The following is a 22,540-nucleotide window of genomic DNA, read 5'->3' as shown; positions in this document are numbered from 1 at the left end:
AAATCGGTGAATTCTAAGAAATCACCGAAGAACCGGTGAAATCAGACAAATTTACAGGAGATCTGTGAATATTTTACCGAACAAACCGGTGATTGGAGTATTTTACCGTACTACTGTAAAATGCGTTTGACAGACACGCCGGCAGCTTTGAGCTTCAGTTCTATTAGAATTTGCGCATCATCTCCAAGCAAGACTCTCTTGTACAGTGGCAGCAAGTGTGGTTCCTGATCAGAAGGCCGTGTATTCAATCCCATGATCGAAATTTTTAAGAAAATAGATGTTTTTGTGCTCTCATAAAATCGCCGTAAAATTTTGAAAAACTCCCGTACAGTCGGTAATATTTACGGATCATTTGTAAAATTTACCGTACGTTCAGTGATATTCGTAAACAAACATACCGAACGTTCTGCGATTTTCACGGTAAATTTGTAAAAAGTACCGAACGTTCCGGTAATTTTTACAGATGCATTTTCCTGAGATTCACAGTACGTTCAGCTGTTGAGATTACGGTAAAATTTTACCGTAATCCGTATTTTTTTCTAAGTGTGTATCTTCGCTCTTTCTGATAACGGCCCCCAGATGCGTGGGTGGATCGAGATGAGCCCTACAGCGACAGAAACAATGTATAATAAATGTAATCATTTTGCGCCATTTTGGTTTCTTATGCCTTTGCTTGCTTTAAAATTTAAAGTGCGCAAGGTTACGTCATTACGTATTATGCTGTTACACTAGAAATATATCATGATAATAATATGTATTACTAATACATTCATTACTTGCACATAAACGAGTGATCTTCTCTCTCGCTCTCGCACGCTGTGGTGCTTCCTTGTAGTTTGCCTTGGCTACCCCCTACCACGGGTGATAACAAACAAGCGTGATGACAGGTGTTAGCTATCAGTGCTGACGCGATGCCACTTTTTGCGCGCCAAAGCGTGATTGCACCCGAAAAGCTAGTTTTCAGGCCACATTTGGCTTTCACGAATTTTAGTAATTTTTGCTCAAAGAAGCAAATAACCAAAAAACATTGGAGAATATGATGCCGTTTTGAAAAATCCAACTTATTACGTATATTAGGGTGTTCCAGAACAAAATCTATCAAAAAATCAACTTTTTAAGGTTTTTCTGATTACAAATGTGATAATTACACATTTTGCCTTCAATTTTATTGGCACAGTTGTTCGGAGAAGTTGTAGCAAACAAGTATAGCTTTCTGCCGAAACAATTAAGTTTTGACAATGTTTAGAGTAGTTATGATTTTTTGAAGTTCAAAAATAGTCGAAAAACACAAAATTGATTTGATGCACCTCTTAATTTCAATGGATTTAGCTGAAATTCTGACCAGTTACTCCTTTTAAGTTGGCATCAAAGATGGACTTAAGAATCAGAGAACATTTTTGAAAAGGTGGACAGGCCTATTATTTAGTCAATTATGACAATCAGGGACACGCTGATTTTGTTCCCTTTTTCGTCTTTCTGTAGAAAAGTGCTTTTTCAGTTCTGGGCAATATTCGATTCTCATTTGAGCCTTAAAATTGAACGATCACCCTATGACATTTAATATTTTGCGCATGAAACTGGGATGAACATGATTTGAAGATTTCCAAAAGAAGTCCAAATATACCAACCTGTTTCTACGCTATTTCAAGACTTGTCTTATGATTATTGCAAGAAGCGTATGATTTCAAATTGGAATCTTCAACCAATACCGATTTGAATTAGTTTCAGAGGTATCGACTGAATCCCCCTATCGGAAATTACGCTAAACATTCTTGCAGTAGGTGGAAGCGTGATAGTATGTGTGTACTTGGGATGTACCGTCGTCTGAAACGCGATTGAAGAACCAAATAATAACATTGTGAAATACAGGAGCGTGCTATAGTTGGTGTACCTAATGTAAGCACTAAATATAAATGTAAATCACATTCACTGTTCAGTTCAGTATTACAGTTAGTGCAATCAAATCATCGACCATGGAGCAAGAGGAAGCTTCATCGGGTTTTGGACTGTTTGACGACTGTCCCGAAGGAGAGTTACATCCTTTACAGATTGACGTGTTTGAAGATGAAACCGAAGCGTTGGATAAGCAAGCACGTTTAGAAACAAATATTTACCGCCCAGTGAAGGAGGGTACCGAGTTGCATCGTGCGATTCGTAGTGGTAAACAGCAGCGAATTGATGCCCTGTTGAATGTATATCAGCTGGATTTCGACAAAATCCGCGACTATTTGGTGTTGAAATATCAGTGGGATCCAGATGATCGAATATGGTTGAGGAAGATTAACTTAGTTGCGGTTGACCGAGATCAATGCAAAAGTGTGAAGGATTTTGAACGCAATCGTGTGGCAGTTGGTGGTTTTGATTTAGAACGCTCGATATTTGTACTTCTTCAGACTCCTGTGGATAGCGAAGAAGTAGCAGTGCTGCATCCTGAATGTTATGACCCCTTGGAGCAGTTTCGAATCATTTGGAAGTTGTTCCCAAATGGTTACCTGTCTTTGGACTATTGCACCGAGGAGCACGGAAGATGGGAGACCTTTGTTGAAGCAGCAGCTGGCAATGGAAATAACTACACTATAAAACGATTGCTTTCCATGGGAGCACAGCTTTGCCCGCCTCAGCATAACCCTTTGTTGCCTGCCTGTTCATCGCTTCGGAAAGATACAATTCAATACTTATTGGAGAATCATTTTGATGATTTCGATTTCACTCAACGGAAACACTATGTCAACGCTTTTATCATCCTAGCTCAAAAAAATGATGTGAGCATTCTTGATTACGTTTTGGAGAAGATGATCCAGTATCGACAAAAATATTACGAAGAGAGTAAATCGCAGGCATTCAACAGTATCTTTCGATACGAGAACGACGATTGTGCTTCTCTTACGATTCTGACGTACTTGAGACCTGGAAAGATTTATCAGAAGTTCGAGGAGTACATCTCCAATTTTGAGTTGGATCTTTCGTACCAGAGGGAAAGTGTTACCATACTAGCACATCTAGTGCGGAAAAAACTAGCGTTAGAATACTGCAAGAAAGAAATTCGAAAGAATCCAGAGCTGCTGGGGTTAAAGAACCTCGATGGATATGGACCAACAGTTCTACAGGAATGCATTCGGAGTGAAGAACTGGACCTGCTCCGGGACATGTATTTGCTGCACCCTGAAGTGAAGCAATACTTCGAGTTTGAGTATGGCTTCACAGTGCTCCGCGAGGCTTTAGACAATCACCGTCACGATAGAGTGCGATTCATATTGGAACATCATAAGGACTATTTCTTGAACAATAGGGAACGTTTAGAAGGCATTATACTGAACAGAAACAACATTGAGACGTTCTGGGAATGGAATGGAGCTTTGCTTTCAGAACATTTCCCCGAATTCAAAGAACAAATTGAAGATGCCATCGAGAAAGCTCACGAACTTCAAATCAGCAAAGGTATGCTATTACATACGAATTCTCAAACATCTTATCTTATCTCGTTTTTTTACTATTTCAGATCTGGAGCGCGAATTCAAAGAAATCACCGAGAGTATAAAAATAAACAGAAAGAACGTATCGAAGTTTCAACACCTATTAAGCAGTATTCGTGGTCCCTCGGGAGAAACTATCTTACACTTTGCTGTAGAAATCGACGACCTCAAACTATTCAAAGAACTCTTACAAGTTGGATGTGACTTAAATGTATTAGATAAGCAAGGTAATCATCCAATTCACTTCGTACGAAGTGTCGATATGCTGAACCTGATCATAGATTGTCACCCGGACGGTCGTTCCCTTGTTAATCGAGTTAACTCAGACGGATGCTCTGTACTTCACAAGGTCTGCTATCTTTACATGAATTCTTCTACTTTGGTAGAATTAATGGGAACTGTAATCGAATACGGAGCAGATGTAAACCACCTTACAAATAGTGGAGAATCAGCAGTCTTCGTGACGTGGAGCACTCCAGTCCTTCAAATGCTTTTGAACCATAACATCAACTTGGACGTAGTTAACGATGCTGGTGAAACTGCGCTTTTTCGAAGTCTAAGGTATCAAAACACCTGGGTTGCTCGAATACTGCTTCCGCTTTGTTGGGAAAAACCTACGTTTGCAGAGGACGCACACAAGTACTTAGAGCCCCTCCTGAAAACCAAACGTTACGCCTTCAATGACTACCGTGCTCTTCTGGATGACAATCCAGACAAGATAAAACTAATTTTTGACGCCGTCTACAAACACTCACGAGCAGAAGCCACGCGTTTGTTCGCCTTCGCATGTGAAAGATCTCGCATTTATTTCATCCAAAAATTTCTGGAGTACAACTACGATCTGGACTACAACTACACGGATGAGTACGGCTACACTCCGATCATGGGGCTGCTCAACTTCGATAAAGAACGACCTGGAGATCTCATTCGACAGCTCTTGGAGAAGGGCGTTGATCTGGAAATCCGTAACCAATGGGGTAAAACACCTCTACTAAAGCTGGTGTCGTATTTTGGATCAGCTCGATGGTCCGGTGAAGGCATCAGAGCGGTTCAGCTATTGCTGGAACACGGAGCGCAGATCAACGCAGCGGATGATGATGGTCACACGGCGTTACATTTGGCATTCCGACGTTGGGAATGGGACCTGGTGGAATTGTTGATTGAAAACGGAGCAGATGTGAGTCTGAAAGACAAAGATGGGAAGAGGCCTTGGGAAGTGGGACCTTACGTGAATAAAGAGATTTTAGGCATGATTTGGTCCTCGCCTCGAAGTGATTTAAGGTTGTAAAGTATTATTAATTTGTTACGGAATGTGTTTTATTTATTTCTGGTGCTAAATGTTGACTTGACATGACTGTTGCAATCGCTTAAAAGCTTATGAATTACATTTTTTATGGGACACACGAAAATTTCACATAAATTGCAAACATTATTTTATATTACATAACGTGAACGGTGACTGCTGACTTCAGGGATTTTTCCATGGATTCCTCAAGGGGTTCCTTCAGGGATTTCTCTAGAGATTCTTCCAGAGATTCCTCCAAAGATTCCTCGAGGATTTTTTCCAGAGATTCATACGGGGATACTCCAGGGATCCCTTCATTAATTTCTCCATGAATTCACAGAGAGATATCTTCAGAGAATTCTCCAGAGAACTCTCCAGAAATTCCTTCAGGGATTCCTCCAGGGTTTTCTCTAGGGAAGTTTTCAATGATTTCTTCAGAGTTCTCTCCAGGAACTCGCGCCAAAGCTTCATCAGGGGGTTCCTTGGGAGATTCCTCCAGGGATTTCTACATGCATTCCTCAAGGGTTCCTTCAGGGATGAGTGCACTGGTTCATCCAGGGATTCCTCAAGGGATGCTTACAGGGATTCCTCCAGAGATTTCTCATGAGGTTTCTCCAGTGATTTATTCAGGGGTCCCTCTAGTAAGAGATTTTTTTCCGGAGGTGGCTCCAGGGATTTCTCCGGAGGTTTCTTCGGGGGTACTGCTTTATTGATTCCTCCAGGTTCCTCCAGGGATTTTTCCCGAGATTCTTCGAGGGATTACCCTAGAGATTCCTCCAGGGAATCTTCCAGTGAATCCTCTAGGGATTCCTCCAAAGATTCCTCGAGGGATTCCTCCAGAGATTCCTATGCGGATAGTGCATAGAAACCTTCAGTGATTTCTCCCCAAATTTTTCCAATGTATTCCAGAGATTTCTCCAGGGATTCCTCCAGGCGAGTTTTCAAATATTTCTTTAGTGTTTTCTTTAGGGTCGTCGCCAGAGATTCCTCTGGAGGTTTCTTCAAGAGCTTTTTGAATAAATGAATTCAGGATACACTGGAAAGTTATATTATTGGAATTCCTAAAAAAATCAATATTTTTCGTAGACATTTCCAATGGAGCTTGTCAACTCATGAAACATCTTCTTGAGGAATAAATTCAATACATATTAATACATATTAATAAACTCCTTTGAAGATTTTACCAAGCATTCCTCAAAAGGTTCAAGGTTCCAAAAAATCCGCAGCGGGTCTTCCACATACTTAATTCTTCAGCACATTTAGGACTGCTTCAGCGATTTTTTATCCTCCAGAAATGCAATAGGGAAATTTTCCAGGAATTGCTGTAGGAACTCCTCCATATAAATGTTTGTGTCGTAATTTTTCCTAGGATGCCTTCAGGGACTCCTTTTTTTCTTCTGGTAATCTTTATGTATTTCTTCAGATATTCGTCCAGGGATTTTAACGATGGTTCGGTTGGGGATTTTTCCAGAAATGCCTCTAGCGATTTCTCCAAGGATTCTTCCAAGGACTTCTTGAGAGGTTCCCACGGTGATTTTCTAATGATTTCTCCGTAGAATCGTTTGGGATTCCTCCAGGGATTCTTCCCAGGATGCTCTCAGGAATTTTTCCGAAGGTTTCTCCGAAGATTCTCTAAGGATTCTCTAAGGATTCGTACTGGAATTTCTACCACTAGCGTGCATATCTTTTTCGAGCACTTGCCCCCTATTTTATTTCCTCTTTCTCGTGTTAGCTTACGAAAGTGAGTGCGAAAAAAGAAAAAGGTGTGCGTGCACGCTAGAAGTGTGATTCATTCAATGATTTATCTAGGAATTCCTCTAGGTATTGCTCCGGGGATTCCTTCAGGGATTCCTCTAGGTATTCCTTCGGGGATTCCTTCAGGGATTCCTCCAGGGACTCCACAATGTATTCCCCCAGTTTTTTTCTCTAGAGATTCCTCCTGGTATTCCTCCTAGGACTCCTTTAGAAATTTCCTAAGGGAATTTCTTGGGATTCATCTGGGAATTCCTCCAGGGATTTTCGGGGGCTATTTCAGGGACACCTGCAGGGATTCTTCCGAGGATTCCACCGAGTATTCCTTCAAGGATTTCTCCTAGGATTTTTTCAGAGTTTCCTCCAGATTTGTTCAGGAGCTCCATATGAGATTCTTCCAGTTATTTATCCAGTTTCAGAGATTTCTTCGTTAGGGATTCATCTAGGGGTTTTCCTGGGGGCTTCCATGGATTCTTTCAAAAAATCCACAAAGAATTCCTTCAGAGATTCCTTTAGGGATTCCTCCACAGATTATCCAAAGATTTCTCACGGGACTCTAGGGAGAACCCCTGGAGGTTTCTACATGGAGTCTTCAAGGGGTTCGTCGAGGGATTTTACCAGATATTTTTCCAGGGATTACTTAACAGATTTATCCATGGAATCCTTCAGTGAACCCACCAGGGATTCCTCCAAAGATTCGTCGAGGGATTCGTCCGGAGATACTCCATGGATTCCTTCAATGATTTCTCCATGAATTCTTCCAGAGATTATTCCAGAGATTACTCCAGAGATTTCTTTAGAGATTTCTCCTGGAATTCCTCCAGGCAATTTTTTCAATGATTTCTCCAGTGTTCCATTTAGGAATCCCGTTAGAGATTCCTCCAGGGTGTTCTCTGGAATTTCCTTCGGAAATTGAAGGATTTCTCCATGGATTCCTCCGCGGATTTTTCCATAGTCCTTCAAGAATCCGTGTATTTCACTGGGATTTTTTCCAGAGATTCCCCTTGGTATTTCTCCCAGAAACTTCTGTAGGGGTTAATCTAAGAATTCCCTAAGCAATTTTCCAGAATTCCTCTGGGATTTTCTTCAGGTATTGTTCTTGACAACCCATCTAACAAACATAGCTGCATAACAGCTTAAAGAGCCTGCGATTTAGAACAAAAAGCTCTCTTAAACTCTTATACAACAAAAATGTTAGTTGGGAAACGATTATGGCCATTTCAATGATCTGGATCACCACTGGTAGAACTGGCCGTATAAAAAACTGAACCAAGCTCTATCATGCGACACATCAAACTGCGGCGAATAAGTAACCGTTAGCTTAGTTGGAGAATTTTATGCGGAAATCAACACTGGAGACCAGAAATTCCACGATGTCGGACCAAAAATCAAGATGGCTGCCTAATATTCCAGATGGTGGCCCCAAATTCAAGATGGTGGCTGTTTAGTGGAGTTTTAGGCCCTAAAAGCTTGCAAAATGGGTATAATGGCAATGGGGAAGATGTCCGGAGTCCAAAAATGACGACCAGAATATCCAAGATGGCGGCTCCATATTTAAGATGGCGTCTTTTTAATGGAGTTTTAGACCCTAAGATGATGCAATATGGGTGTATTTGGAATGGGGAACATGTCCGAAGTTCAAAATTGGCGACAACAGTATCCACGATGGCGTCCAAAATTCAAGATGGCGGCTGTTTTATGAAATATAAGGCTCTAAAACCATACAATATGGGTTTGTCTGGTATGGGGAAGAAATCCAAAAAAGGCATCCAGAACATCCAAGATGGCGGTATAAAATGCAAGATGGCTGCTCAAAATTCAAGATACCAGCTTTTTCTTAAGAGATTGAGGCTCAAACATCAAAAGCCAGATAAAGATTTCAGGTGCCATGAAATAGATGTTTGTTAAACATATGAAAGTGCGATATTCATCAATATGTCACTTGAGTTTTGTTGGAATGGGTTTTTTGAAGGCAGGTGGATTGATTAGGTGTTTTTTAAAGAGTTATTGGTTTTGTCATCATTCTTGATGGCTATCAAACTGTATAGTTATATAATTGTATTGCTGTACTCGATACGTTCTAATCAAGATCCCTCATAGTTTATTTATTTAATTGTGGTTATGCATCATTTTTTGAATATCAGCAGTTTCAGCGCCAAAAACTATTTTAGCAATGATACTAGAAAGAACAGCCTATATTTAAAAGAAGGAAAAATTCATGAGTAAAATATCAGTAGATTCAGCATCAATAAAGTATCTTCGTGCCTGTCACACGATACAAACATGCAAAATGGTCATTGAGCCGTCCCTTATTTTGCAAAAATTGGAAATGTTATAAGTTCGTTAGTGGAAAATAATCGTTTTAGCTAAGAAATGATCGTGTCAAAATTTGAAGTCCATATATGATCCCTCAAGGGGGCTAAAGTTGTCAAAAATGGTGTGGGACCAAAAAAAACCTGAAATTTTTTTCGACGAAAAAAATACACTATTCTACTAAAACCGGTGATTTTAGGACCTTAGGGGCCGAAAATGTGCTTAGATTTGCGATATCTCTACTCGTTTCTGAGTTATTGACAAAAAAAAACTACCGAAAAATCAGCATTTTTGACCATTTTTTTAGATCCCGAATGAAACCTACCCTCTTTTGTTCAATAACTCAAAAACGAGTAGAGATATCGCAATTCTAAGCACATTTTCGGCCCTTTAGGGTCCTAAAATTACCGGTTTCAGTAGAATAGCGTATTTTTACGTTGAAAAAAAAATCATGTTTTTATGGTCCCATACCATAGCTGAGGAGCAGGCTTTGTCTCAGTGGGGACGTAACGGCAAGAAGAAGACCCAATGACCATTCGGCCTAATGACCATTGGGCCTGATGACCATTCGGCCTAATGACCTTCGGCCGAATGGCCTGACACCGTCCTTAGACAAATTAAAAGAAATTAGTTTCAGCGTTCAACTATGTCATTAGATATACAGTGATAGACATTCGTTTAGCCGAGGCCAAAAAATTTTCAAAAAAGTGTCAGGAAACTCATACAAAAGATTTTATGTTAAAACTTTTTTATGCCAGTCATAGTATATCTAGTACTGTTTTATAAAAATGTGATACATCACACTTATATATACACTGAAAGAAAAACGAGGGTAGAAACCATTCAAATGTCATTTTTTGCCTAGACATTCGTTTAGCCGAATTGTACAATTTTTAGAATTCCATAATAAAAAACTAACAAATTTCGAAAAATATCCAACAAAATCATTTTGTATGGCGACCTGCATTGTAGATCGGCTTGTATATCATGAATTTGATCGTTTTCGGAAGTGTTGCCATATTAATTTTACATGCATCTCATATAAATATGTCATAATATTGTAAATGTTACCAAATTGAGATTTGATGTAGTTATTTTTATCGGAAGTGTTTCAAAAGAATCTAATGAAAGTTTCATGACGAGTGCAGGTTGAAAATTTACGAAAAACAGTGTTTTTAACAGAAAGAAATAACGGAAACCATCAGAAAATCACGTATTTAAGTATTGTTTTGATGAAATATGATGGTTTGACTTGCATAAATCACAGCGTTTACTACTATTACGTCTTCAAATAGCTCCCAATATCTTCTAGACTGTACTCTGGATGAAATAACATACATTGGACGGTTCACTTTTCGAGAAATGGCATCGAAAGTATTCAAATTTCTAGCATGAACTACTTGTATCATAATTTAGACGTTCTGTTCAAATAAATCATGTTTAAAATGAATGTGGTTCAAAACTAAGACTCATTTATAATATATTTCTTCAGATTGAATGAAATAAGCCAATTGTTTGACCATATCTTGCATTTTTGTATGAGCATCTGCTTTCTAATAAACAGGGTACACAAATTCTGACACTTCTTGCAGTTCTTTCACTTAGCAGTCTTCTAATTCATTTGGTAATGCTAGTATCAAACAGGTATACTCCACAGGCATTAGGTCACGCCTTTATTTCAACGCAGAACTATTTATTTTAACTTCTATCAATCCCATTTTACGGTTTAACCAACCAAAAACCAATATACTTATTTTTCTCATGACATTTTATGCAATAATTTGAACATTTCTAACAATAATTCTGTGTCATATTTTCAAAACTGCTAATCTAGCTTACGTTTGAGTGTTTACAGAAATCATTTTTCTTAAATAAATTTGTTTATCATCGCTTCTCCTTATCGGGATATTTTTTTATAATATTTCTCTGAATTTCACAAATAAATAAACTTTTAAGGTCAACTATCTTGCTAACACGTCAGAAACTAAATGCCTTGGGGCATATCCTCGAAATATACTCACGAAATTGCAAAAAAAATCTATTGAAAACCAATTTTTCATTTACCTCGGCTAAACGAATGTCTAGGCAAAAAATGACATTTGAAGGGTTTTTACCCTTGTTTTTGTTTCAGTGTATATGTAAGTATGATGTATCACATTTTTTTTTTAAACAGTACTAGATGTACTATCACTAACATAAAAAAGTTTTATCATAAAATCTTTTGTATGAGTTTCCTGACACTTTTTTGAAAATTTTTTGGCCTCTGCTAAACGAATGTCTATCACTGTATACACAAAATTTAAAAAAAAAATGATCATTTATCAAGATATGTAATGATTTTTTTCTCGATTTAAAAAAACTGCTAAGGCATGTTTAAGTGGTGAGGATATAGAACATTTGTGTTTATTTTGGTAGTAGTAGCATATACTTTGGAAATACTTAGGTCATTAATTTATTGTTAAATAAAAAAAAATCACATGTTTTGAACAATTCTACCCTTCGTATTCCAAAAACTTGATCAACTCATAAATCTGCTTTGAAACCATATCCAGAGGTTTTCTTCCTTCCTTGTTCCTTGCCTTCAGATCAGCACCTCGCTCAATCAACAATTCCGCAATACACAAATCGTGATTCTGAAACGCATAATGTAGGGCAGTATTTCCGTCGTTACTGTCGCTACTATTAATCGACGCACCATGATCAAGAAGCAATTCCGCAGTGCCTACACCATGTCCATACCATTTCGCAGATCCAAACCGATCGACGAACATCAACAGCGCAGTTCTACCCCAGCTATTCCGGATCTCCAAATCAACGCCTTTCGCCAGCACTTGTTCTACCAGGTGTAGGTTCGGTTCTTCCATATAGCTGAGAAGGCCCACAATAGGCGTGTACCCATCCTGATCCTGATAGTTGTAGTCCAAGTCGTAATCGAACTCGAGAAACTTCTCCGTTATGAAGATGTGAGCACTTCCAGCGGCCTTGCAGAACAGCCGCGATGCTTCCTCACGAGAATGGTGGTAAACCGAATCGAAAATGAGCTTGGTTGTGTCGGGATGGTCTTCCAGGAAGGGTTGATAGTCACAGCTGAAAAAATCTCGATTGCTTAACATGAATGGCTCAAGGTATTTGTGGGCATGGTCTTTGAACGAAGGCTTTGTGTGAAGATGGCGGAGTAGGTCCCGTGCTAGAAAAACGTTTCGGTACTTCAGATGCCTTTCCAGGACCGATTCACCTGCTCGGTTGACTAATTCCAAGTTGAGGTTATACTTTTCAAGGATTGTTAGCTGATCATCGTTGCTTATCAGGAAGGCAATAGATTCGCCATTGTTGTCTTGTAAGTTGACGTCTGCACCATAGGAAATAATCTTTTCCATCAAGCTGTTGAGTGGTTCGAAATCAATTGAGAAGGAGAAAATTCTGTGCAGGATCGTTTGACCTTGGGCGTTAGTACGGTGTACCAGAGATTGTCCATCGGGATGCTTATCGGTAATTAAATCAAGCATTTCAATGCTTTGTACAAAGTGTATCGGATGGTTTCCGTCGTCATCAACTGCATCAATGTCGCAACCAGATTCCTGGAGGTTGAGGAACAGCTCTATGTTGTGTTTATCTACGGCATAGTGAAGAAGTGTTAAGCCTTTACAGCCTCTGATGGTGTTCAACGGTTGGGTAGGGTCATTGGTTATGATTGCGGACTCCTTGAACTGTAAGTCGTACATCCGAAATGCCTCCTGGAAATCTGAAAGGGACGAAAATTAAATGTAAGTCATTGTGAGTAATCGATTTCATGAGTAATGAGGCTTGAAAACGAATAATAGAAATTCCCGAGGTGCGTTTTGGAGCACTCAACCCTGAATTATTCACAGTGATGTGAACACCTACCTTGCCATGTATGGAACTCTGGTTCGCTCGTCCTTCTCTCCTCCAAATCGTTCTTGAGTGAAGGAAAATATTTGGTCAGTAGATAATAATTGGCTTCATAAACGTCCTGGTAGTTTTGAATGCTCGATATTACTTGACTTTTCACTCTGTCCATATGCTTCAAGAAGAAGTCAATATGATTGTCGAAGATAAACGAAACAGCATCGTGACATTTGCTGTGAAGCACTCCTTCCAGGCAAGCAAAACTTCCATCTGTTTCGAAATACTGTTTGGCTTCGGGGTGGATTTGGTACATTTCCTTCAAGAATTCCAGATGTCCTAATTCAATACACACGTGTACGATTGTGGTTCCTTCGCTCACAATCAACCCCAACAGTTTAGGGGTTTGTCGAATCGCTCCCCAGCAGAAATCCAATGCCAGCTTCCGACGCAGTACGTGTTCCAGTGTGGTTACGCCTTTCCACTGGTAGGATAGATCTAGGCCGTATTTCTCAATGTACTCTTCAATTTTGTTACTTGCAGGGCCCTTCCTCATCAGTGACAGTGTCGATGAATATTCATATTCTTCACAGTGAAATACGCGGTTGAAGGCTTCCGATTCCGTTTCGTTAAAGTACTTCGTTCTATAGCTAATCATTTTCTGCAGAACAAAATCCATAAGTTCAGCTCTGTTTCTTTGCAGAAGGATATGAAATCCGTTCATTTGCGAATCGTTCTTCTGCGTGAAATCAAAATGATCAAAATGTTTAGTCAACAACCAACGTATCGTGTTCTCTCGTTGTGTTGTACATGCGGCCACCAGGGCATTATGTCCCGGAAATCCAAGTGCAGCTCCAAGCTCAAAGAGCCTCGTAATCAAGTTATGCCTTCCGCACGAAGCTGCCGTCTCTACAAATGTTTCGTTTTTCCCATTGGGATCCGTCTGATGTCCCGGGTAATCCCACGAGAGACATCCGTTGGGCAGAAGCTCTCGAACCAATCGGAACAAACCCATTCGATTATGTCGAGAAGGGTGCAAAACAGCTACATCTTCACCGTTGATGGGACTCTTCAGGACAATGAAAATTGCGCGCTGTAAATCAGAGCATCCACTTGAGCTCTTCTCCAGTACCTTGCACTTTCTGCAGCTTTCTTCATCAACTGCTATCAAATTAGCTTTCCTCATCCAAATCTTATCGTTCGGATCCCATTGATACTTTTGCACCAGATAGTTGCGAATCTTTTGCAAGTCAGCTAGATACACGTCTAGTAGTGCTTCAATTTCCTTTTCACGGCCTTTTCGTATGGCTTGATGAAGGGCATTACCGGTTGATCCTAGCCGATAACAGTCAGCCGTTATCCGTGGCCCTACCACCGCTTCATTTTTATCAGCAACTTCACCTTCGGGTTGTTGTGATTCTTCGTTCAGGAAGTAATCATTCAAGAATGGAAATTCAAAGTTTTCCATTTTACAGGCTTTCCAGGTGCTCGGTCACGTTGTTTATTGGTTCTTATTCACTGCACACTTCCAACTGGAACCCTTTCTGCAACTCTATTCAAAGACGTGCTAAGTAAGACTGTTTGAGGTGACAAGAAACAGCTAGCTGCCAATGGAAGATCGAATTCTGGATTGTAAATCTATCATGATTACTAAATCCCCATTTCATAACGTTGCTTTACTCTGATCGGTAAGTGCAGTCATAAACTCGAGCGATTGGCTGTGTTTACTGATTGGAATGAGTCATACACGTGCATTAACGAAGCTTGGGATAGTGTATGCCTAGTGTGATTCCTATAAGACTTCCGAATACGTAGCCGTGGTGGTGTATAGAGTTCATGAAAAAAGACTACCAGTAAAAATAAGTACGCTTGTGTGAAAATTTCATGTATTGATAAAGTCAGAGCAAACACTTACAGTGGTGGGCGAATAAGTAGATAATATCGAAAACATTTGTAACATGATTTTTCAGTTGTAAATCTTCATAGTTCATAATTTCCGGCCGAACTACTTAAGTCCTATCTGAAAAAAATATGAAAGAATTTACAATGGAATTTCTTGAAAAAGGCTTGTAGAAAGTCGTTGTTTTATCGTTCAAAAACGGTGCATGTGTATCGCAGGCTACCTTTGATCGTTTCCATTCCCTTATAACGTGACGTAGTTTATGCTTGACTCCGTTATCTGAAATGCACCCGAAGGGATCGTCTATAAATGAAGTAGCTTTTTTAGCCGAATTTTTACTCCCCTCCCCCCTCGTAGCATGTTTTCCCATACCTAATATGGCTCCTCAGACAATCCCAGAACCAGAGACTAAAATTTTCAATTTCAGTGACTGAAAATCGAAACCTTTTCATCCGATATTCACAAACAACCTCACTCTTCAATTATTCATTCAATGAATAGTTTATCGTTTCTCATTTCCCTTATAAACAATTTTCATTCCCATTTCATTCCAGAAGTGTAAGGTCCCACCCTCTACGCCCACCCAAACATGCCCACCTGCGTGCCATCTACTGTTGGTTCTAATTTGTAAACACCCTTGTTTAATGGTTTTATAAACACCAACATTAGCACAAACATCAGTGTTTTTCTCTCGATTTAGATGCTTATGATCAGTGTTTTCGATAATTATCGATATTTCTTGAGTCATAGCATAGACTAATTTCAAGACCTCGATGTACCAAAGAAAACCATTAAATTTTCTGTGTCCAGTCCGGTACCCAATAAATATTCATAACCGTGTCTTTTTTCCGTGTAAATTGCCTTTTGTGTAAATTATATTTATCGTGTTACTGAGACAGAGAAGACAGATCACTGACAGCGCCGATGTTTACATTTCTTCTTCTTATTCCTTTATGCAATTCAGTATCATAATTTCAATTTTATAATACTCATTTCAGTATCATAATGCCCTACTTTTCCGCACTGGTTCATTATGCAACGCAAACGAGTTGCGTAATGAAAAATAGTTGCATAATGTTCATTATGCAACTCATTTGGATTGCATTATGAACATTTTGCAACTCAAATGAGTGCTATAATGAAAACATCATTGCATAAAATTTTGTATTCAACTCGTTGCAAAACTCGATTTTTTCAGCACTCTTCGTATTTATCCAACTCGGTAAGCTTCGTTGGATAAATGTACGACTCGTGCTGAAAAAATCATCATGCAACTCGTTGCATAAATAACTATTTTACAATTTTGTGTGCCGCACAATGGTTTGAAAATTTTTTATTGGTCAAAACTTTATTGCATATTGCGTTTGCTGCGACAGAGCATGGGAAATAAATGGGCTCGTTATTTTTATTAATTTCAACAAACGGGGCGAGTTTTTAATACAATATTTTGGATATTTGGCCACTCCACACCATCAATTTGCGATTTTAAGCTCGGTTCGCGGTGACAGTTTATGACAGGTCCTCCTTGACATTAAGTAGCACGCAATCGAAGCCAGCTGTCTCCTCTCTCTCAGGTGTTACACCGATCTGACAGCTCTGACAGTAAGTGACTAAATATAAATTACGTGAAGTGGGTACCGAGGATTGTTCACAATCTGCGAACTTGACTGCGGAAAAAATTGCGACCATGCCGCCGCCGGTCATAGTGTTCAATTATCCTTTCATTTGAGAAAAATAATCGGCCAGGGATACATATTTCGATTTTTAGCCGATTTTTGCTCTTCAAACAAAGCAACAACAAAAACAAGAGAGAGTAGAGGCTAATATTCCATAATGGTGAAAACAGAACACTGATTTTTTCGGAATGAAATTTTTCAATCTCACAAACATGAAATATGAGGGGATTTTCACTTTTGTTCTTAATTCAACTAATTCTTTCTTCTTTCTTATAGCAATGCTGATTGGATGTCAGTAGTATTGAGAACGGTTCTGGATGGCTGCAAGACAAATACGCAGCTGTGGTAGCAGCATTATTAGTATGTAATTACCTGTATTTGTTCTTTTTCTTCTGAGCTGAACATAGCATATCCCATATAATTCAGGCGAGGATCCAAGTATAAGAACTGATTTTGCTTCATTTTTCTCACTTCCATTATAGCCATAACCCACTGCAGATAAAAATCTGGCAGTGACACATGCCGCGCCTGCATGTTCTTGTTGCACAAGTAGAGCGGCTTCAAGGCTTGCTGGTAGATGCGAATGAAGTCCCATGTTTCGCCAAGTTCTAAAAATGAGAAATAGATTTTAGTAAACCTATTATGAAGAAGTCTATAATAAATTACCTAATTCTGGAAACTGTTGTGCAACTTTGATTCATTTCATAAATCCCACACCATCGAGTGATTCCCCAAATAGGGGGATATTAGATGTTCGCTGTGTTGAAACTTAGTGTGTACTTTACGTGTTTGCATTTTTTTTAGCAATGTCTGTAACAATTTTTACAGAAGCGTCTGACTTATTGATCACGTCCAATATCGCCAATTGGAGTGTGTAAACTGCACAGCGCTCCAAATTCAGGTTTCCGCTAAGCTCGTTACTTAGAGCCGCCGTGAACTCGTGTGATTCATTATCCTGCTTCTCCATTTCGATGACGTTGTCGAAATCATTCGATAGTAGCTCGACTTCTTGTTTTAATTCGCGTACAGTAGCCACCATGTTGGCTCCGTTGTCGCACGTAACAGAAAAAAACATGATCAATCCCAATTCCATAGCTTTGGATTACTTCCAACACCTTAGTTTTAAGAAACCGTGCCGTCTGACGCTCCTGAACTTCTAGCATTTCTGAAAAAAAAAACAGCATCCATAAACTTCTAAGAACATTTCGACCAGTTTTCCTATGAGGACTCAACTTTTAGTCATAGCAAATTTTGAGTATTTATCAAAGTTTTACTGATATAGGGTGTAAGACTGTTTGGAGGACTTTTTTTTAATTTCACGCTATAACTCAATCAATTGCATATCAAATGGCTTGAATTTTATACATGGCTAAATGATATACGTATCTTATTTTGTACTGAGTACAGTGGTTTTACGATTTTGTCACGGTTCTATTTTATCACGCTCCATTATATCACACTCGATTTTAGCACGCTATTTTTTCGATTATTTCACGCTATAATAATCGATACAAATATCGCCAAGCACATATTCCAAACTTTATAGGATAGGGTATCGCGCTACTTGGGCGGTGGTTTTCTTCGTCTGTTATTTTCGTCTGTTTTCCACTGTAACTCGGTCAATTTTGAACCGATTGACTTGAAATTTTGTACACGGGTAGATACTATACCTATCTCACCGCATTCCAAGAATTGTGTCAATTGGTTCAAGATTGACTGAGTTATAGTGGAAAACAGACGAATATAGAAGCCACCGCCCAAGTAGCGCGATTCCCTACATGAATCGTCATAAGTAAGATATTTTGCACATTAGTATACAATTATGGTGCCATTGGTGACAGACCGGACACAGGATTCGATTAGGTATCTAGAGTTACATTCCCATGCTTTGCTCTGCATCGAGTCCGGTCTGTATGCGTCAATTCGGGATGCTAACAAAAGGCTGAATTTCAAAAGGCTGAATGCACAAAAGGCTGAACACGAAAGGCTGAAAGTAACATAAGGCTGAATTTCAAAAGGCTGAATGCACAAAAGGCTGAAATTGCAAAAATGCAGGAAATGAGTTATAGTACTTCTTCTTTTTTTTTCTGGCGTAACGTCCCAACTGAGACAAAGCCTGCTTTCAGCTTATATACGCATTTCAACAGTTATTAAGGTGAATATATGACGAAGCCACACCTAAAATTTTCAAGAGCACAAATCTGAAGAACCGAATGTCGGTTTGCGCTGAAAAATTGATCGATTGGTCACCACCAGCGGGTAACCAATCGATCAATTTTTCAGCGCAAACCGACATTCGGTTCATCAGAATTGTGCTCTTGAAAATTTTAGGTGTGGCTTCGTCATATATTCACCTTAATTGAGAGCCTTCTCTGCCAATGGCCAGTTTGCATTGGTACATATATCGTGTGACAGACAGGAAGATACTTTATGCCCGCGGTTGTCAAGGAATTTTCCATTACAAAAAGTTTCTGGCCCGAGGGAGAATCGAACCCATCACCCTCAGCATGACTACTCGTTCGCTAACCAGATCGGCTACATATATGAGTCGTCGTCATAGAATGTGCTAAGTGAAGAGTGCATACCAACTAACACAAAAAATGACTGATGGTGTTTCAATTGGAGATTTTTCCTTCTTTGAGCATAAGCTATTCTTTCGAGTCATGCTGTTATGGAGATTGGTTGCCATTACAGCTGCCAACAATGTGATCAGAGATTTTTCCTTCTTTTAAATATATGCTATTCATTGGAGAAATACTGTCATAGTTATGTAGGCGATCAATAATGCATACTTTAGCGCGGAAAAACAGTCCTAACGCTTTCCGATTTCGAACATAGTAACGGAAGCATGTTCGTCCAATGAACCATCAACCAATGAGAGGTAGTGTGCGTCAAATGTAAAACTCAAGCAAAACCAATGCAAGTGTCAGGGCTGAGGGGTCGGCCAACTAGCAAATTTTTATAAAGATCATTATATCAGTGTACGATATGAATAATTAGAGTGTTATGTCTGTTTGTCTGTGATGTTAGTGTTGCCTTTAGGCTCGTATGACTGCATTTAGGCTCGCCATTTGAAAACTAGTCGATTCATTATTTCAGCCTTATGTCATTTCAGCCTTTTGATATTTTCAGCCTTTTGTGATTCAGCCTTTCGTAATTCAGCCTTTTGTTATTTCAGCCTTTCGTGTTTCAGCCTTTTGTACGTAACCCGTCAATTCCACGCGTTACATTTTCCATCAGGGGTCTCCAGTTAGCCTTTGTGAATAAGGTTTTCGATCGCCAATTCAGAGACGGCGGGTTCGATTCCCATTCCGATCGGAAACTTTTCTAGACTTTCCTATGCATAATGTATAATTCTACTTGCCTTACAATATACAAATTCATACAATGGCAGGCAAAGAAAGCCCTTCAATTAATAACTGTGGTAGTACTCAAAGAACACTAAGTTGAAGAGAGGCAGCCCTAGTTCCATTGGGAACGTAGAGTCACAAGAAAAAACTAGAAGAAAAAGGCGTTTTCCGTTAGAAACTTACTTTGATTTGTTTTGTATTTTAATTATTATTAACGAGTTTTACAATCCGGGACTCGTTCATGTCAGGACCTACGGTTTCACTTCACTTCCGAAGGGATAACTAACATTTTGTAAATCAATCGGATTTTTAAAATTGATATGCTGTTCAATTAATGCCAACCAGCATATCGAACGATCAGAAATTAAAGACTGAACCTTTGAACTTCGAGACAATTGCACAACAAAGCGTAACGCGACAACATCGCAAAAATGTCAAATTTTGATTTTTCAACCAGAAATTCCCAACCTTCTGGAAACACTTTTGAAAATGTTAAGTACTCGACGATAAATTTAAGCAATTATCTTTATTTTGCTGTGTAAAGATTGAAAATCGACAACCTATGGAAGCATGAAGTTCAAAAACTATGGTATAGAAGTGCAAATAATACCTCCATAATTTGATTTTATTTGAATTTTATTAGAGACATTAAAAAATAATTACATACAAAAATATTAGACTTCCATTACCGGGTTAGATATTTTGTTCGTTTTTTGTTTGATTTTTTTTGTGTGCAAGTGTATTTTGATTAATAAACGCCTTCGGAAAAAGATGTTTCAATTATATCACGCTCCAAAATATCACGCGAAATTTTTTTTTCATTCGTGATATAATCGAAAAAGTACTGTATTAGGCCAATTGTTATATAATTGCAAATGGTCCCACACCCTAAAATGAAAACATTCCATCTGTTCGCCTTTTTTCAGAGAAGAGAAGTGGTACCTTCCCAACGTCCGTACCTCGACGACACCGTTAATTCCGTATTGGGCATTTATTCCCAAAATGTGCCGATTTTGACGAGTAGCAGAATCAATCTTAAGGCTGATCAACCGTCCGGATACTTCCTCGGCAATCAGTTCACGAATTTTTTAGAGACGTTCTTAACATTGCCCATCATGTTCACTCCGTTGACAGTAACACCACACGCTGACGCCAGGGGATCAAGAAGTTGCTTGAATCCTCTCCATTGAAGGCATCGTACCGGAAGGTTGTGAACCGTTAACATCAGTGTCAAGGAGTCCATCAGAAGTGCCGTGTTCATGGCGACCATCCGTTTAGCAACCACCTGTTGTTTCTTGACTGGAACTTCTAGGCCTCTGAACAGTCCTTTTTCCATAGCTTGGTCCAGATGGCGAGTGCGGAAATGGCGGATGAAGTTGCCAACATCGATTTTATCCTGCGTGTAATTGCAAGCACTACCTGGATCGATGATGCAAGAAGCTCTGATTCCTTCCCGGTGGATGAAGCCAAGCGCGATTTCGCTTCGTTTCTTGGTTTTTCTGGTCAAACTGTCAACGTCCGTTGAACATGACGGTGTAGGTGTTGATGGTTGGCTTTGATTTTCCATTTTTTTTCCTTCGGATCCACTACAGAATAAATTATTAATAAGCGCGACAGCGTTTAACTTACGACTGAGAAAAGTCACTATTCGCAATTGATTTTTATCGAATGATAATATTCATTGAGCTTTGTCAACATGAAATGAATGTACACAAAATGTAATGAATATGCGAAAGTGAAAATAAAGTAGACGACTGGAAACGCTTTCATGAACAAATCATTTGTGGTGAACATTCATTCGTCACCTGATTGAGAATGGTGTTGCAAATGAATGAATAGATACGGGCGTCATTTTTCGTTAGGAAGGTTCGAAAATTTGACACACTGCCCAGAACCCCCTCTTCCCCCTAAAAGCTACTTCATTTATGGACGCTCCCTAACGAGATATGTAGATACTATTTTTTTCTAAGTAAAATAAAGATTCTCCTGGGAATCAGAAACCAATCTGTGTTTGACTGGTGAGCTGGTGATGATCCCGGACTTTTTTTTCCCTTCTTTCTTCTTTGCTGCGGTTCTTTTCTTTTGGGAAGTGGACGTATTTCTGCCGGTGATACTTTCGCTGACTTGCTTAAATCCAGTTGCTGCAACTGAACATCATCCTCTTCAGTGCACTTATTTCTCATTGTACCGGATGCTGATGGTAGCGGATCGAATGCTACACAAATTGTTGCTGCACAGTGAATTTTTGGACAAGTTTTTGGATAAACTATTGTTCGTTGAGGTGTATCATAACTTACAGAGGGTGGCATTACACTTCACCCTGAGGTATATCGGTCAATTGGCTGGGTTGGAAATCTTCATCTGTAAACACATCTGGGTTTAGAGGCTCAATCCCGCACGTTTCAAATGCTTTTACATATTTCTCCACAGTGGCGCATTTACAATAGCTGCCCCACTTTGCCTGGATTAGTTGTTAGCCAGTTGCTGCAAGCTTCTGAATATGCGGTTTTCAAGGCTTTGAAAAAAAAAAGCGATCCAGAGGTTGCGTCTTGCAGCTGCTATGCGGAGTCATAGAAAGCATTACAATTCCCTTGTTCCGACAGTACAAAACTGCATCCAGGAAGTAATGCGAGGAATGGTTGTCCAACACTAATAAGACAGGGTCACTTGTTGAAGCTTTTACTTCCTTTTGAAAATGTTCCAGCCACTTGAGAAAAAGTGATCCATTTATATAGCCAGTGTCTGACACAAGCAAGAGTGATCCTGGGGGTGTTCCTTTTAAAAGCAGTGGATTGCGACGTTTCTGTTTGAAAATCAGAGCGGGTGACACATGGTTTCCAGCAGCGCTCATAGCGCACACAGCCGCGCCGTGGTTCACCCCTTTCAGCTGAACTGACTTTGCCAACAACTTCCTTCCCAGTACTGGA

The 22,540-nt window shown here is 39.5% G+C and overlaps 2 protein-coding genes across 2 annotated transcripts; one reads left to right on the top strand and one right to left on the bottom strand.

Moving 5' to 3' along the window:
* The first annotated feature begins 1,868 nt into the window (after positions 1-1,868).
* Positions 1,869-4,882, top strand: LOC109424255 (uncharacterized). The gene is made up of 2 exons (XM_019699338.3): positions 1,869-3,438; positions 3,500-4,882. Exons 1-2 carry the CDS (start codon positions 1,974-1,976, stop codon positions 4,759-4,761), a joined length of 2,727 nt encoding a protein of 908 aa, XP_019554883.3. The 5' UTR covers positions 1,869-1,973; the 3' UTR covers positions 4,762-4,882.
* A 4,698-nt stretch (positions 4,883-9,580) lies between these two features.
* On the bottom strand, positions 9,581-14,358 carry LOC109428726 (uncharacterized). The gene is made up of 2 exons (XM_019704552.3): positions 12,709-14,358; positions 9,581-12,565 (listed from the first exon to the last, which is right to left on the bottom strand). The coding sequence occupies exons 1-2, from the start codon at positions 14,153-14,155 to the stop codon at positions 11,316-11,318; spliced, it is 2,697 nt and encodes an 898-aa protein (XP_019560097.3). The 5' UTR covers positions 14,156-14,358; the 3' UTR covers positions 9,581-11,315.
* Positions 14,359-22,540: the final 8,182 nt, after the last annotated feature.

This window comes from Aedes albopictus, unplaced genomic scaffold (genome assembly GCF_035046485.1).
Source record: "Aedes albopictus strain Foshan unplaced genomic scaffold, AalbF5 HiC_scaffold_169, whole genome shotgun sequence".
NCBI lineage: Eukaryota > Metazoa > Arthropoda > Insecta > Diptera > Culicidae > Aedes > Aedes albopictus.
This window is presented reverse-complemented; position numbering and strand designations above follow the sequence as displayed.

Coding starts and splice junctions, on each gene's coding strand:
- LOC109424255 (XM_019699338.3), top strand. CDS start 1,974: ATGGAGCAAGAGGAAGCTTCATCGGGTTTTGGACTGTTTGACGACTGT. Junction 3,439..3,499: donor CGAACTTCAAATCAGCAAAG/GTATGCTATTAC, acceptor TTACTATTTCAG/ATCTGGAGCGCGAATTCAAA.
- LOC109428726 (XM_019704552.3), bottom strand. CDS start 14,155: ATGGAAAACTTTGAATTTCCATTCTTGAATGATTACTTCCTGAACGAA. Junction 12,566..12,708: donor AGAGTTCCATACATGGCAAG/GTAGGTGTTCAC, acceptor CGTCCCTTTCAG/ATTTCCAGGAGGCATTTCGG.